This window comes from Nematolebias whitei, chromosome 10 (assembly GCF_014905685.2).
Source record: "Nematolebias whitei isolate Nwh7 chromosome 10, NemWhi1, whole genome shotgun sequence".
NCBI classification, from domain to species: Eukaryota; Metazoa; Chordata; class Actinopteri; order Cyprinodontiformes; family Rivulidae; genus Nematolebias; species Nematolebias whitei.
In genome coordinates this window covers 11517215-11535503 of record NC_056507.1, presented here as the reverse complement: position 1 = coordinate 11535503, position 18289 = coordinate 11517215, and the positions used below count along the sequence as shown (strand labels likewise).

General features: G+C 39.5%; 1 protein-coding gene across 1 annotated transcript in view; it reads right to left on the bottom strand.

Annotated features, from left to right (window-relative positions):
* The window catches only part of fa2h (fatty acid 2-hydroxylase), a 45452-nt gene that overhangs the window by 10477 nt on the left and 16686 nt on the right, over window positions 1-18289 (bottom strand). Inside the window, exon 2 of the mRNA XM_037683356.1 lies at window positions 3289-3420. Coding sequence (XP_037539284.1) covers window positions 3289-3420 — 132 coding nt within the window. The remainder of the gene's footprint in view (window positions 1-3288; window positions 3421-18289) is intronic.

Sequence of the window (18289 nt, the reverse complement as noted above, 5' to 3'; positions counted from 1 at the left end):
GTGTTTACAAATGAAAACATTTTCTAAACTCGCAAATTTAGTAGGAGGTTGGCGTTTACGTTTTTATTACTTTAACTGAAAAACGGTCGTGTTGCTGCCATGGATACAAAACAGTCCCTCTTAAAAATCATGCTTTAAAGACATTAAACTGTCCAGAGGACTGCCTGTCACCCGCCAGAGTTTGAAATTAGTTTGAAACTCGTTGCTGCTTGTGATGAGAAGTTACAACTGTTTGGGTCAAACTTTGTTTTTTTTTTTTTTGTTTTTTGTTTTTTAAACTTTGTAAATATGATTTCATGCAATAAAGACGATTGAAGCACGTGTTGTGGAGGACCCTCAGCTACTACCACAACAAATTTCAACTCAACTTCTGTAAAATTGTCTGAATTTTAGCCGTTCTCTTGTTTGCTAAGCTCAGTTAGCTGTGGCGGCCATCTTGAATTGGGCTGCCTCCATCAGCTGTAGAGGTGCATCCAAAGTTATTTCCTGAAAGTTTCTGTCCTGTTTGAGATATTTTGCTAACAGACTAAGCTGGCTGCAGATAGTAATGAGGACATTTTAAGCACACATCCTGCACAGAACGTTAGTGCTCAGAGTGTGTGTTGTGATGACTCTCAGATACTACCACCAAATTTCAGCCATTGCTCTGTTTGCTAAACTTGCTTAGCTGTGGCGGCCATCTTGAATCAGGTTCACTCAAAATGTGAATGAACTGTTGAAGCGCATCCAGTGAATTTTTATGAAAATCCATTCAGTGATTCGAGAGAGACTTTGCTAAAACGTTGTCGCCCGCCTTTCTGCAGCGGTTGATAATAAAGACTTCCACGATGAAGACGCTGGTTTCAGTTTCTAAAATTAACAGGTTGACTAAAAATAATAAAAAGGTCACGAGTGAGGACGTGCCTCACATTCCTGAGTCAGGCGGTTTGAACGAACTGTAAACGGCTCGCCTGGAACTGGACGAGGAGTTTTCAGATGAAGGCCCGGCAGCGTGCATCCAAGGTGGGAGTGTCCCGCCGTGAAGATCTGTGTCGGTGTGTGAAGCGAACAGTGAAATGATCCGTTTGAACACGGACTGGGGGAAACGTTAAACGCCATCACCACCAGGGTTTACGAGCTGCAGTGAAGGTGCGGTTAGCAGTGAGAAAACCAAAAAGTTGCATCAACGCAGCACAATGTCACCCGGAGGCAGAGGGAGCGAGACGGACCGGTTGAATCGGTCATTATCAGAATGAACCGCGCCAACACCTGGTATGCTGGAAAAATACGTTGCACAATTATGAATCAGTGGTTGTGTGTGTTTGAATACAAAAACAAACTGTTTTCTGAGCGGATGTTGTACAGTTATGTATGGTGGCTGTGAGAGATGCCCATGAGCTCTGGTTTTCATAAGTTTGAGAGTTTTTTTCCTATTTAAGAGAATATGCAGATGACACGGTTGTAAATTTCTGACTTTAATCTCAGAAAACCTTTTCCTTTCTTTTATAATTTTGTAAATTTCCAGTAAACATTTGAGTTTTTTTTTTCTGGTAAATGTAAAACTTTAAACCTGGACGTTTTGACTGTTTTCTCATAAATGTATACTTTTACAAAAACAGACCATCCTAGTTATGTTTTCATTCATGTTTACATTTGATTATGGAAAATCGGAGTCTTTTCTTGCAAGTCTATGACGCTCCAATATGAAAAACTATCCAAGTGTTTTCATGTAAATATATGACAATAAAAGTCAGAATTTCAGAGATTTTTCTCTGAATTTTACCTCCAGCTCCTTTCATCACAACCTCACCCTACAAAACTGGGGCGTTGTGTAAAATGTAAATAAAAGCAGAACGCAGCTCTTTGAGAGTTTCATAAACTTGTATTTTATTCACAACGGAACATAATGAACATATCAGATGTTGAAACTAAGAAATTGTACCTCTTTGGCAAGTTAATTCTATTAAAACAGGTAGTTTTAAGTGAAACAAATAAACAGCTGGAGGAGCATTTAGCAAATAATTAGTTTAACAAAGGTGAGTGAAAGGACGGTGTACAAACGGAGCATTTTAGAGGCTGACTGTCAGAAGTAAAGATGGGCAGAGGTTCACCACCCTGTGAAGAACTGAATGTAAAATAAGTGAACAATTTCAGAATAAAGTTCATCTCCAGTTCATAATCTCATCAACAGATTAGAATAATCTGTAGAAATCTCTGAGCTCAAAGGACGAGGCTGAGAGTTAAAGGATGGATGGTCGTGGTCTTCGGGCCCTCGGGGGCCACTACATTAAAACAGGTTTGGTTCTGTTCTGGGCTCATGGACACTTCCACAGATCATTGTCTGTAAACACAGTTCATCCACAGATGCTGCTTAAAGCTCTATCAGGCAAAGAAGAAGACGGGTGTGAACACCATCCAGAACCGCTGCCTCGTCTCTGGACCAACATGGAGAACTGTTCTGTGGTCAAATGGATCAAAATCTGAGATTCTTTTTGGAAACCACTGATTCCACGTCCTCCATACTAAAGAGGAGTGGGACCATTAGAACTTATCAGCTCACAGTTCAAAAGCCTGCCTCTCTGATGGTATGGGGGTGCATTAATGCCACAGCAATGAGCAGCTTGCAGGTCTGGAAAGGCTCCATCAATGCACAGGTTTTAGACTGGAACGAGACAACATTCATACCAAAACCTCCAGCAGCCGGTCTCCTCAGGTCCTGGATGTTTACAGACTGTTAGAAGAAGAGAGGACTCCTCACAGAGGAAACGTGGATCCTGCAACAACTTTGAGATGTTTTCTTGACGTAAAATTAAAATTCCAGCACATTTTCCCAAAGATGTGCAATTTCTTAGTTCATACATGATTTGTTTGTTTCATTGTGAATAAAATGATGTGCACATCATTACATTCTCTTCATTTACATTTTACACAACGTCTCAACTTTTTTAGAATTAGTTGTTTTTTTTTATACACTGTCGTAGCCAAGCTTTGGGAACAGGTTTAGATTAATCTCTCATTACATGTTATCCTAAAGTACTTTGTGTTTGTGCGTGTTTGCACATGCTCCTGTTTGACAGTGTGAGAAATCCAGAGTCTCCAAACAAACACCAGGACAGTTTTAGAAGAGACGGGGTGAATAACCTGGAGGCTGTTCCCTCAAAACAGACAAACCCCTCGGGTTTTTTTTTTTTTTTTACGCGCTTCATTCTTGTCCACACCGCAGGATGCAACTGGTGATGTAACTTCATCTATTTCAACACACGCAGAGGAAATATTTCACCTGTGTGATCCCGGGCCGGAGGAGCTCACCTTGTCCAGGTCCACAGGACTGCAGCGGTTGTACGGGGACATTTCGTCGTCTTCGTCCACCTGCTTTTCTGTCGTTTTCTCTGCAGTCTTTCCATTCATCTGTTCACCGACTTTCTTCCTTTCCCTCAGAGTCTGAAATAAATAAAAAATAAAGAAGTGATTATTAGAAAATACAATTAAATATTTTCAAATGTAATCATTTATTCTAAGGTTTGGTCAAGACAAACCCTGTTTTACTGAGCCCCTGATCTTTCCTCCCCCCTCCTGAATGTCAAACTTACCTCCACCTGAGGTGAGCACAGATTTTAAATGACAGCCTTTGAACTTACTAAACCCAAACGTTGGGCCGTTACCATTTTAACTTCATTAAATGTTACAGAATGAACAATGAAAGCCACGTTTATGAGTGTTTTTGAAGAAGCTGCACAGACTTGTCCTTAAGGTGTGATTTACTGTTAGAAGCAGGTGCGGTGCTTGAATCGCTCCCACCGCTGCACCTGACACGACGGCAAAAAGTCTCCGTCTCAAACTGAGCGTGCTCAGAGTCGAGTTCTCATCGTTTTTACAATAAAACGTGTAAAAGCCACAAAAAAAAAAAACGGCAAACATGCAGTGATTTTGTGATAATTTCTCAAAATGCAAGACAACGATGTACGTCATGAATAGTAAAAATAAACTTTAAAAATACTTCAAGTACTAGATTGGTACACAGGTTCATCGTTCTTTAATGCACATCACCCGGCATGGGGAGGATGACTCCCAGCTACCACCGTGTCAAATTTTAGCTCGGTATCTGCAAAACTGGCTGAGTTGCAGCTATTTTTGTGTTGGCTAAGCTCGAGTAGCTGAGGCAGCCATCTTGAATTAGGTAGACTCCAAACGTTAATAATTAATAATCAGATGTAGGCGAACTGCCAAAAACTACTTTCTGAAAGTTTGTTTAAAATCTGTAAAATGATTCATGAGACGTGCTAATCGACAAATAAAGTTGCCTCCAACAGTTGAAGATAAAGTTTTAATCAAAGAGCTTTTTCAATCTGTTAGCGCTCAGATTTTATGTTAGAGACCAGTCTCAGCTACTACCACACCTAATTCTACGTCATTATCTGTAAAAATGACCGAGTTAGAGACGTTCTTTGGATGTCGGGAAACCTTTTTGAACAACTTTACCCAAAACGGCACCAAATGTAAGCAGTGAACCATTTCAGTTATTTTGAACTGGCTTTTCTTTTATTCAAGACAAAACATTGAATGAAAGCTCAAACTAAAGATGCTGTTACACAGCAGACCTGTTGCTTCCAGGGTGATGTTCGAAGTGGAACAGTTTCACCACACGGACCTACGATACTCCACGTTATGTTAAATCACACGAAGCCATCTCGTGATCAGGTTATGAGCCTACACTCCAGTTAGAGACAAACAAACCAGAAAAATCAGAACAGAAACGAAGATCATATCTGCAAAGCTCAAAAACGTCATAAATCCAGTCTGATGGGTTTTAAATTCTAAATTAAAAAATAACATGCTTCTTGTCAAACAAACAACTGATTAAATTCAAGACGGCATCAGATCATCTTCGATCTTCGGTGCTGCTGCCCGTCCTTTAGGTCTGCCAGGTGAAATATTTATCACCTGGTGGTGGGAGCCTCTTATGGTTTGTCACCGACAGCAATTTAACACCTTCTGTTGCAACTTTATACCGTCCCGTCTCCACAACCTGCACATGAACACAAAAACAAACCTGAGGGTTCATCAAAGTATCAAGAAAAATGGATTTCAACTCACTCACTACGCTGATGATTGATCATGGAAGGACATTGTTTTATTCAGTCCTGAACGAGATGTTTCCACTTCCTCACAGACCTTCAGCGCCACAAAACCGGATGTTTTTTTAAAAAAAAGCAAAGCGTAAAATATCAAACCAGGAAAATCTGATCCAGATCTGAGCTCAGACTGTTCCTGATAATCTGTCGGAATGAAGCCAAAAACCATCGAACACGACTGATGCGCCCGTGCAACAAGCTTCTCCTCGGAAACCGTTTTTAAAACATTAGCGAGGCCTCGATCTGTCAACAACCAGGAAACGTTACCTGCCGTAGCTGGCTCAATGCCACTTTGTTGAATTACAGTTCATTATTTATAATTAATATCTTTGGCAGGTTTAACATAAACAGAAGTAATTTAGGACATCTGTCCGTCGCAGAGGAAACGGGTCCAGAAGGGAAACCCAGGTGTTTCTCTCCAGTCCCATGTCAGACAGGATATACGATCCCTCCAGTGGATTCTGGGTCTTTCCCAGGATCTCCTCCAAGTGTGACAGCCCCAAAATCCTCCAGAGGGAGGCAATCAGGAGGCGCCTGAAGCCCCTCTGCTGACTGATGAGGAGGAGCAGCGGCTGGAAGGCAGATCTCATCTCTAAAGATGAACCCAGCAGGAAGGTCGTTCCAGCCTCCTGGAGCCCCTCGTTCTTCTGGCCATGCCTCCACCTTTTGGGACTAAAATTGACAAACGTCACCACATTTAAAGATAGAAACCATCTGCAAGAGTTCTGTAAACCCAGAACAACGTTCCTGCAGGGTTTTGTAAACAAACGGACCGGAACCACAAAGTTCACGTGAAGGTTTTGTGCACAACGGGATGCATATCACCCGCCACCATCCATGAAGAGTTTTCAGTTATGATCTTCACGCTGGGAACGTTTTAGTAAAAGTTAGATCGCACCGTATTGCCAGATGTCACAGTCGGCGTACGTGCTGTGACTGACTCTCAGCTACTACCAGCTCAGATTTTAACCCAATCAATACTTGTAAATTTGTCCAAGTGTTGACATTTTATCGTTACCTAACGATTATTATTTGAATGTTTCATAAAATCCAAATGTTTTGCTAACAAACACACAAGCGCAAACATTATCTTTTGGGTCGGGCTTCTTTCACCTTTTACTTCTTCAGGGGTCACCACAACAAGTCATCCTCCTCCATCTCTGCCCTCTGCATCCTCTGTCCTCACTCCAACTACCTCCATTTCTCTAACTGCATCCATGTATCTCCTCTTTGGTTTTTTACCTGGCAGCTGCATTTCTAACATCCTTCTACCAATAAACCCACTGTCCCTCCTCTGGACATGTCCAAACCATCTCAGTCTGTCCTCTCTAACTGTATCTCCCAGTTGTTCTACCTGTGTTGTACCTCTGATGATCTCATTCCTAATCTTATCCATCCATGTCACTCCTAAGGAGAACCTGAACATCTTAATTTCTGCTACTTCCAGTTATTTCTCCTGTCTTTTTGTCCATGTCTCTGTCTCCAGACCATACAACTGGTCTCACCACTGTCTTGTAAACCTTTCCTTTGGCCTTTGCCGACACCCTTTTGTCACAAATCACTCCGGAAACTTTTCTCCATCCACTCCATCCTGCCTGGACTCTCTTCTTCACCTCTTTTCAACACTATTTTCCTGGACAATGGACCCCAAGTCCTTGAAGACCTGCACCTTTGTGACCTCTGCTCCTTGTAGCCTCACTGTTCCACCTCCTCCCTCTCATTCACACATGTACTCTGTCTTACTACAGTTGACTTTCATTCCTCTTCTTTCAAGTGCATACCTCCACCTCTCCAGGTTCTCTTCCACCTGTTCCCTGTTCTCACCACAGATCACAATGTCATCTGCAAACATCATAGTCCACGGGGATTCCTGCCTGACCTCATCCGTTAATCTTTTGGGTCATGCAATAAATGTTAAAAAAAAAGGAAGTAGTGATCATTTTAGAAACTCTTCCACACGCATCAGCCAGTGAAATAAAAGGTGCAGCATCCTGAACACGAGTCACAAGCATGACCCAAAGTTCTTTCACAGAGCTGTTTTCAACACCCTGCCAGGAATAAATGACTGAAGTCATGCCAACAATAAATAAATAAGTGGACTAGTTCCTCTGCAGTCTGACTGTTTTATCACCACGTTAGGTTCACATTATCCAAGGAGACGTTAGTTAAAAGAAGTTCTTTGCGAGAGCCACTCCGACAGATTATTACCGGTGTTTTAGTGTGAAACGGCGTCTGAAGAGCAGCTGAAACATTACAGATGGTGGAAAGTGAAATGTTCTGAGGGAACTTTGGTGACTCAAACTAGATATAAAAACAATCACAACCTGAGTTATAAATAAAACCTTTTGCCTTTTTTTATTCTCACACTATGTCCCATTACTACACACACTCACACACCAAAACAAGCCGTGTTTATGTTTATGCAGCGTTGACTTTATGCATTAGAATGATGCAACGTGCCGCTCCCTCTGCATCAGCAGCAGCCACAGCCTCCAGCTTCACGCATGGCCTGACAAACTCCAGCTCTGCACCGGAGACCAGCGCTGAGGGTGTGGTGTGCTCCGAGCCAGGTAACAGGGAGGAAGGCTTTCATCAAGTGGGTCACTACTGTCCGCCACTGACAGGCAAACGCAGGCGATGATACCAGTGTCTGTTAGCAAAACACCTCATGAGTCAGTGAATGAAACTCAGTTATCACTGGATGTGCATCGAAAACTGACCCAATTCAAGATGGCCACTAAAGCTAGTTGACATTTCCAAACACAATAATGGCTCCAACAGTCATTTTATAGATGGAAAGAGTTACAAATACAAACATGTAGAGTAGAGCAAGTAAAGACAGCAGCAGAGGAAATGTGGTCAATTTACCCTCTAGCAGTCTAAGCCTATAGCAGCATAATTAAGGGATAGCTCGGGAAACCCAAGCTGACCCCAACTATAGGATTTATCAAACGTAAAGACTTAAGCCCAGTCTTAAAACTGGACAATGTGTCAGCCTCACAGACAGAAACTGGAAGTTGGTTCCACAAGAGAGGAGCCTGAGAACTGAAAGATCTTCCTCCTACTTTTAGAAACTCTAGGAATCTCAAGTAAACCAGCAGTCTGAGAGTGATGTGCTCTGTTAGGAATGTATGGAACAATAAGATCTGTAATATAAGCTGGAGCTAGGTTGTTGATAGCTTTGTAGGTTAGAAGTAAGATTTTGAATTATTCCCTGAATTTGACGGAGCTACAACTGGAGAGATACGATCGCTCCTAAAATTGCAGGTATTCAAAAAATAAATAAAGCCGCTTTGTCCGTCCCATTTACAAAAGGTGTTTACTTCTCTGAACAGTGCTTTGAACAAACACTGATGTCCTGCAAAGATTGTTACAAAATCTCTTAAATGGTCATTTAAAAAATGCATCAAATAACTTGTTTTTTTAATGAAATAATTTTCATAAACTCAAGGTAAAAGACTAAAATATTAAATATGTTGTGATCATAGCAAAGACTCACTAGAAATGCATCAACACTTAACGCTGTCGGGTCATTGTGCCTGCTGAACAGGTAAGACCAACTCGCCATTGTTCACAGAAAAACACACAAACCTACACTTCAACAAGTTTTAATGTCAGAAAACACACTAATGTGGACTCTGAAGTACAGAACACTCAAATATAATAAGTCATCCACACAGAACAACTCGGCAGTAAAAACCACAAATAATTCAATCCAACACAAATTAACTAGTTTTCCTCTTTGTGCGTCATTAAATCAAGTTTTAAACTCAACACGAGATGAGAGAAAGTTGTGCTTCAAAATATGGATGACTAAAAATATTTTGACACAGAATCTGAACGTCACATCATTGAGAAACAAAAACACGATTCATCGAAGACCTGAGAGCTTCATCTTACCCTATTTCATGTATCTCTCTTTGGAAGTAACCTTATAGCTTCTAACCAACTTCCTGTTTTGTTTTCAGTCAAACTGTTTTTAACTAGAATTAAGAGCAAATTGTGACACAAAAACTTAACATTTTTTATTTAAAATCGTTCTTTCCCGAGTTATGAGTCGACAATATTTATTTAAGAGGCCTTTATATAAATCATAGGTCAAGGTTAAAATACATAAATAAATGAATGAATGAATGAAAAGAGGCCAGGGTCAAAAATCAAAGAAAATATTCTGAAACTCTGAATATTAAGGTCTGGTTTAAAAAAGCAAATAAAGACTTATGATGGTGTAGAATTATTATATATATTTTTTAAACTATGATCACAACTTTTAACAAAAGCTGTTTCTGCATTAACTGACTAATTCTCATTCAACCTTTATTTAGACAGGTTAATCCCATTGAGCGTCGGGGACTCATTTACACGAGAGACCTGAATTTTAACAAAGTGTGATGACAACAGTGGACAACAAAGACAACAATAGAAAATCATAAAAGAGGCATACAATTTTTTTAAACAAGTTAAAATAAAATGGCAACCAAAAGGACAATCAAAAGGGAAAATAGCAAGAAAAAAGATTGTAAGGCGGTGTAGAAAACTAAAAACAGGAACATGTCTGCATTGGTTTTTCCCAGGAACTTAACAGATGTTTGAAGCCACTTAGGTCAAGAGCTTCAGATCTTTTTGCAAGATATTCCAGGAAACAGGAGCCGAGTAGGAGAAGGCCCAAACTAATTAAATCTCTTTCACTACCAGCTGTTAAAGATGTGCATTAAAGTTTGAGAAAACAACTTTTTATTGTAAATTTGACTTCCTTAGATTTTATTTAATGTACCATTATTAACAGAATTCAGTCAACAGAATTTACCGTAACCAATATCTTCTCTTATTTCTCACAAGTAAAACTAAATATTTGTTTTTTTGTGCGTGTTGATTCAGCATGATTTGACAAAAAAAAAAAATGTAGGTTTTGAAAAGAGGAACATAAAGAAGAAACATGAACCGATTGGCAACTACTGAATCGACAAGATTGTAAAGAGGTTAAATTAAAAAAAAAAAAATAAAAAAAAACACTTTTTGATTTTTATTTTTTATTTTTACTGCAGTGCCTACAGTAGAAGAAAAACCTAAAAAAAATAAAAACACACAAGTTGCTTTACATTGTTTGGCTCCGTCTTAAGCACAAAATAAATGACTAATGCGTAAATAAATAAATGACCCACCTGTTCCCTCCTACCAAAGTCAACCTTAGTTTTAAAGGTCCAGTAAGTCGGGTGTGGCGACACCTAGTGGCACAAACTGTAAAATACAACTAAATAACCCATCACCACCTACAAGAGACCTGAAGATAAATCAGTTCACAAAGATTAGAGCTGTCGTTTCTCTAACCGACCCAAAATTCAGGCTGGGCCAAAATAATGTGCTGGATGGCGGGCCGAGTCGATGTCGAGCTTTGGATCGAGTCCGCAGACGCGCGTGGCCAACGACCCACTTTGAATCATCCGCCACGCACATCCGCTGACCGTTAAAAGGAAAATTTCTGAACAAGTGTTCAATTTTTGTATGAAGATGGGCTCTTCTGGATTAACTTATTTTAGGGTACAACTGTTGTTCTGGTATCATTTGTTACATTTATCTTTACAATTTTCTCATTAGCAACATCCACTGTCCGAGAGGAGAAACGCAGCAGCATCTGTGCAAACAGCAACAAACACAAAGTGCGCTTCACTCTGATCATGTGGGCTAACGGAAGAAAAGGTTGACTTGTGGGTTATTATGTATTAAAAATACATTTGTTGCTCACTCCTGGGTTCCCAAGAGTGTAGATGCATGTGCTGCCTGACAGTTTATTACTTTTAACACCAGATTTGAATTTAAACTTTATTTGGAGTCAGGTTTTATGAAAGTGTAGTGTAATTTAAAAAAAAAAAAAAGACGACATTTGCGTTTCTATTGAAAAACAGATATTGCATCATATTGTGATTAAGAGATTAATAGTTTTGCAATAAGAGCCCGAGTTGTGCTGCAATATAGGCCCAAATTGTTTCAGGATAAAGGTCCAAAATATTTTGCGATTAAGACCTGAATTGTATTATGACAAAGGACTGAATCATATCACAATAAATTGTATCAATAGACAAGCTTATTTCTCAAGATAAAATCTCAAATCATATTGAAATGATGGAGCTATATATGTAGCGCAATTGCTTCAAATCATATCTTGATAAATGCCCAAATTGTATTGTGATAAATGCCTGAATCGTATTGTGATAAATACCTGAATCGTATCGTGATAAATGCCTGAATCGTATCACGATAAATTCCTGAATCACGTCGTAATAAAGGTCTGAACAATATCAAGCTAAAAGCTCAAATTATATCGAGATGAAGGCTAAAACATATTGTGATAAATACCTGAATCATATCAAGATAAATGCAGAATCATATGATAAATGCCTAGATTGTATTGATAGAAAAGCTTAAACAGTATCAAGATAAAAGCAGTCTTTACCAAATCCGATTGTTGACAGTGTATCAAGAAACGCATCTTATTGGCCTCAGACCAGAGATGCAGAACCCTCCCGCTTCCCTTTAGAATCAACAGTAAAAAAAATAAAGAAAAATGCATTACACCAGCTTTAAAGGTTAGTTTGGTTAGTTCCGTCTGGGATCAATTAGTAGCGGAAAATAAATGACCCGACCAAAAATCTGTACAACACGAAGAAAGAACAAATTGTTCCCTACACCAAAAAAGCTCCCATATCACGACATATTCTTCAGACAATCAAAAGACAAGAAAAGATTAAAACCAGGCTTCAGGTGCTATTGATGGTAAAATCCATCAGGAACAAAAGGTCACATTTTTAGACCGTCAACTAAAACTATCTTTCTTTTTGTCAGCACAAAACGAATCCGATTCCTCTGCTGCTGTTTTCTAGTAAACTTTATTTACAGGTTCTTTTAACGAGGCCTGATCTCAGCTAAGCTGACCGTAATGTTTACAGTTTGAGATAAGAAACACGTGATTGTTAAACCATTAGGAACTTTTGGAAAAAGCGTCACATGGCAACTAACGCAGCTCACTTCCATAGCTGTAAAAGAGCAGAGAATATTCTCACAGAAGAACGGATTACGTTTTGCATATTACGTCAGAAGATTTTTGGGTGGGGGGTGTGATGGAGCATGAAGAGATGGAAAAAAAAAAATGTCATTAGTAAAATCTAAAGCTGCACCACCATAGCAGAAAGATGTCCCCGAGTTTTGTTGAACGACGACACGTGATCAGGAAGCAAGTCAGAAACTGCCTCAGTGAGCTTTTTCTTTTATAGCTATACAACTTCACCTTTGAACAATGACTCTCAGTTGGAAAACAGAGCAGTTGGGTTCTGCTAATAAACGGAAAACTGAATATTAACAGTCTTATATCATCCTGCTCTTTTTTCCTCCTCAAAATATCTCAAATTTAATTTATTGACACTTTCAGAAAGCAATCACTAGATGTACAGTGTCAGCCTGATTCAAGATGGCCACCACAGCTAATCAACAATATCAGGCGCAAAAAGATCCAAAACTTGTGTAGTTTTACAGATGTTGAGCAAATATTTGTTGTGGTAGTAACTGAGACTCATTCTCAACACGTACTCCGAGGGCCAGCACATCACACAGGGCCCTGCTACTGTGAAAGACGGCGGGCGATATGCGCTCCTCCAACAAATGCCAACCTTAATTTAAAATTTTTAAATTCAAAATGTCACGAGAAACCTTCAACTCTCCAAGATTACAAAAAAATATGGAGGGCCAGAATTGGGCCATCTTCATCCCGTCCTCAGTGTGTTAAATGACAACTAAACCATTTCTAATTTATTTGATTTCTTTTAAAAAAATGTGTTTACATTTAAAACTTAAACCTCATGATTTGTGTGCAGACAGACTAAGTTTCGGCACCTGAATTCGTTCAGATGCTGCAGTTACGTGCTCTTACCAGTAAAACAAAAATAATTTTTGTTCCGACTAAATGGAAAACGCATACGCAGCCGCTGTGTCCTAGAAAGCTCCAGTTGTGTCTCGTCAGCTTCAGGAACTTTCACAGAAATGTTGGTTCTTAACATACATTTTGTTGGAACTTCTGTTTGGAGTTTGGAGAAGTCTGAAGACCTCCTGGGTCCTCTTCCATTATTAGGATTCAAAAATCAACAGAGGGTGTGCTGAAAAGTGATAACTTGACCTCGGAGTTCAGCTTGAATTGTTGTGGATGGTTTCTTTGGCTCTTTTCCAACATCCACACTTGGTCTGATCAGTAATTTGAAGCTCGTCGATTTGTGAGAACTTGTTCAAAGTTTTAACTTAAGCTCAACCAATTATTGATTTCCGAGTGTTTCATAAAATGTATCCAGTGGTTCATGGGATATTTTGCTAACAGATAGACACTCAGACAAAAACATTACTGCTTACTTAAGGTCAGTTAACTATGGCAGCCATCTTGAATTGGTTTGATCCCTACAGCTGAGCAGTTTAAGATGCACATCTAATGTTTGGTTTTGGACAGTCTCAAAAGGAAATATTTATTTCGCCAACAGACCGACAAGGTTGGCACCAAATAGTTATTGATAAAATTTGAAAGAAAAGATGTTGAGCAATCAGTTAGTGCTCTGAGTATGTGTTGGGATCGGTCTCAGCTACTACCACACCAAAATTGAGCTCCACATCTGTAAAATTGACAGATATTTTTGTGTTTGTTGCATTTAATGAACTGTGGCAGTCATCTTGACCCAGGCTGTCTCCAAAAGGTGAGGAGCTGTAGATGTACATCCAATTATTAATTTCCAAGTTTAATTAAAATCCACTCAGTTTTGTGAGACATTTTGCTAACAGACAAACTGATACTCACACACAGGTAAAAAGGCCAGGTGATAATTTGTAGAAAAGGTTTTTTTTTTTAGAAGAAGCACTCTTCCTCTCTGGGTCATGTTTTTGTCTCGTGTTGTACCTCCGAGCCTGCAGCGTCTTCAACATTCCTGCCTGAACGTAAAAACTGAAATTTGTTGAACAAATAAACTGAAAATTCTTGTTTTGGGAGTAAAAAGAAGGGAGTTTGGTAACAAACGGTCACCCTTCAGTTGGGTTTCTGCAGAGCCAGGAGTGCCTGCGCAAACCCCTGAGGAGCTGGGACAACAGCTGTGCCAACACGAGTCTCGCCCGACACCGACCCGAAACCCAGAACGGCCCACGTTCACCAGGGGAAACGGGTTCAAGACTTCTCAGAACACAACTTCAGTAAAAGAGCAATAAAGATTTGACACTGGTTGATAATTGACCACCGCACAGACTTCTATCACTGACTGATCACAGGCAGTCTATCCGTCCAGTAGTTGCCGAGATATTATGCTAACAGACTGATACAGTTGAGTCCAGTAGTTAATTGGAAAGTTTTAAGAACAGAATTGAAACTTTCAAAATGTAATCAATGAATGTACATCTCCAGCTGATGATCTTTTGAACTGCCACACTAAAAAGTTCTGACTCAGTCCGTTTCACAGATACTGAGCTAAAACTCGGTGTGGTAGTAGCTGAGAGTCATTCACAACATATAAACCAAGCACTAATAGATCATGCAAAATATCACAATGTTGCATCAGATTGAGGATAACATTGCAAACGTTTGATCAAAAAACCCATAGCTCCATCCTTTCTCAGCATAAGATGGCCTTTGTCTGAAACTCTGTCGTTACGGTGATTCAGTTTTTGAGGTTTCTATAAAAAAAAGTTCTTCAAAGTGAGAACCTCTGTCTTTAAAGAACAAACGGGCCGACTCACAGAGAATGTTTCGGTTTACAGAGAGAACAAGCTCCAGCGATAAAACATAAGACACGCTCTGTCCCTGAAGGAGGTGGCAAAATGTTTTAAAGATTGGGAGCCGGAAACAAAGGAGCTGGTTAGAGTGGGTCGGCGATGTGACCCGGTTCCATCTCAACACAGAAACCACAGTCAGCTTCCCTTGGGAGAGGAGGAGGAAGGCTGAATAAATGAATGCAGGAAAGAAAGCCAGATTTTGGTCAAGACTGCAAACTTTAAAACAGATTAAAATAGAATGAGAGTTTAACACTTCAACAAAGACACTTCATCTCAGCACATAGCTGCAGAGACTGCAGGAGGTAATACCACATGGTCCTAGTGCCTGACATGTTTGTTTAAACTGTTGCTTAAAGTCCAACACCCACCATTATAGTCCCAATTGCCATTAACGGGTAATTACCGTAGTGGAATACAATATTTATTTGTCGTTTTTCCTTCACATTCGGGCCACACAAGAGTTTAAAAAAAAATAAGATAACATAAGAAACCAGTTACAGAAGCACCCGAGCGCAAGGCTCAGTCCTGCGTTGGTGGACTCTCACTCCTGCTTGAGTCACCATAATTAGGCAGCGTCTTACCTGAGAGAAGATTGGCTGAACTAAAGGCTGGGGCCATTTTCAACCATTTTTATATGTGAATGTGAGGCCCATGTTTGTTTGTTTTACAATTCTTAAATATTATTCATATTTATTTTTGTTTACTTAATTTTATATTTATATTCCAGGTTGAAGATGGCAGTCCAGTCTCGTGTAGGTTTTGTTCCACTCGTGTCTCGTGCATCACAGCTTGTGGGTGAATTTCTGCTCGTGTTACCTTGAACCATCCTTTTGTCTTTTAGTTGACTGAACACTGGAAAGCCTCGGCCTTGGCTGAATATTTAAGAATCATTATTGCCTCCATTAGAATAGGTTTTTAACTCAGTGTTAATAAAATTTATATTGCATCTTGGAACAGTCTCCTGCTTACTTGTAAACAAACCCAAGTGTCTTTTCTGTGTATAAATTATGTCCTTGGATGAAAGTCCTAAGGTCGTGTTGCAGTAAGTTTATAAAATAAAAACAACATCCATACCCAAGCTTGTTACATATTGTTCTTGTGTAATTAGTTAAAGGTTTTGAATTATTTTAAACATTCTTCAATTAAAACACACTTGAGCAGCATACTGTACTGTTTGTTTGTTGTTTTTAATTTGTGGATTGATTCAGTTGTACTGAAAGGAAAACAAGTGTAATTTACAATATCTAGTAAAAACAACAACAACAAACCTTAACTATTTAATGTTTTATATATGTACACTATAAATTGATGGTGGATTATAGACATTTTTCCCAAATTATGCAATTTCATTTGAAAGAAATTGGAACATTTATGTATTTTTCACGAGTAACAACTATTTACAGTGATTCACAGCTTGAGATTGAATATTAAAAATATGAAGGAACAAAAGTGTGATTTGTACATTTTATGATTCTTACTGCATTGATATAAACACATCGATGAAGGTGTTGAAGTAAAATATGTCGGCAGACTCCTCCTCCGCACTTCTTCCTCAAGCAACACGGAAACAGCTCGCAGTAAGCCTTTGTTGTCGAAGCTGTACCCCTGCAGAACATCTGGACTGCTCCCTGGTTCTGGCCTCTGTTTCATAAGACGTTTCCAGTGACACTTGCAGAGACTGAAGATGTGAAGTGTGGACACAAAACACGTTGGAAAGACTGCAGCATCAGAGGAAGAGCAGGGAAGTGTGGAGCCATGTGGTGCAGAATGATGCTACTGAAGGACTTCTCAGGTGGGCACTGGGAAGACATCTGTGAGCCCTGTGGCACAGGACCACATCTGGATACCAGCTCCAAAGTTTAGAGCCCATCTAGGATGAGCGATAAGTGGTTGGGACTCCAGCTGACAGTTTTTCTCCTGCCGTCACCCAGTGAGATCTAAAACGGATAACTGTTTTTAGTACATACATATAATACTTGTTATAACATATTTAGCTTTAAACATGTAATAGATTCTAGTTTGAAGATGAGCTGCAACAGCAGAACAAAACAGACTATGCTGCTACCACAGACAAACCAACCACTGAACAGGAAGATGTTACTGTAAGCTCTCAGTAGTACAGAAGTTGTCCATCGTACGTCAAAGTTCTTCAACCGTCATAAATGAACAGGAACTCTAATGAACATGAGCCAACCGGCTTTCTGACCGTTTCAAACCTGCAGTCTGTGGTTCCTCATTTTTCTTCATGGACCTGAAGCATCTAGCTCCGACAACTACCTGTCCCTCGACAATATTTGACCTGCAGTTATGCAGGAGTAAAGCACAATAGCATCTCATGACTAACATCTAGTACGTTTTCTTTCACAAATTGTAATGGCAAACACATATCAGAATGTTAAAATATCAGTTAACAGTTTATACCACGTCCGTCTCAAATATTCTGAATAAATTAGCACACTAAATTAGGCTTTATTACGATGTTTATGTACTTCATATGTTGCAGCTAACGGTTAGGTTAGCTCACTAAGCTACGTCTTTTCTTACCTTGACAGCTGTTGATATATTCTTCGTGGAAGAACTTGTATCCTTTCTCAAGTTTATTGGTTCACGAATTTGCCGCTGTGATTTCCTCCACATGAGCGAAAGAAAAGGCTGGCACTTGCAAAGACTCGCAACAACAGGAAGTGACCCAGCACCAGGAGACGGTACTTCCGGTCGTGAAAAAGGTCTATTGGTCAAGGAAAACCAGAGTTATGATGAATAACTCACACTACAGTCATATTTGAAGCACTGGAACAGATGACTGCAGCAAATACGGTCCCATACTATCTGTTAAATCCAAATCCCTGCATTCCTGCCGACTCATAATCCTCTGGTTAATGTTCAACACGCAGCACACTGGTAGGTGTTGGTGCAATGAAGTCGGCCAGTTTAACTCCAACAAACTTTACCCATTTCTTCCGAATCTCTGATGTTTGGGAAATAATAGGTGCCGACTACCTCCTTGGCTATATTTCCACAGAACGGTTCAACACACCGATTCAGCATTTTGTTCCTGCCACGAGTATTCTTGCCAGAAATATTTGGTGTGCCATATGAATCTGGCCGTCTCTCCTGATCCGTACACCGTCATGACATCAAAGCCCTTAAATGAAAGTGAAGGGTTGTTTCCAAAGCAGCAGCTTGAAAACTCACAAATTCATTTTTAAAACAAGTTTGTATTAGTTTTCAACATTTGCCACTGAAAATAGGTTTTTTTTTTTAATGCCCAATCATATTTTGCTGGATATGCAATATAATTTTTTTTTTTTTAAAGTAGGCGTTGGACTTTAAACTGATACTTTGTCCAGAAAATCATGAAAATAAATAAATAAATAAATAAATAAATA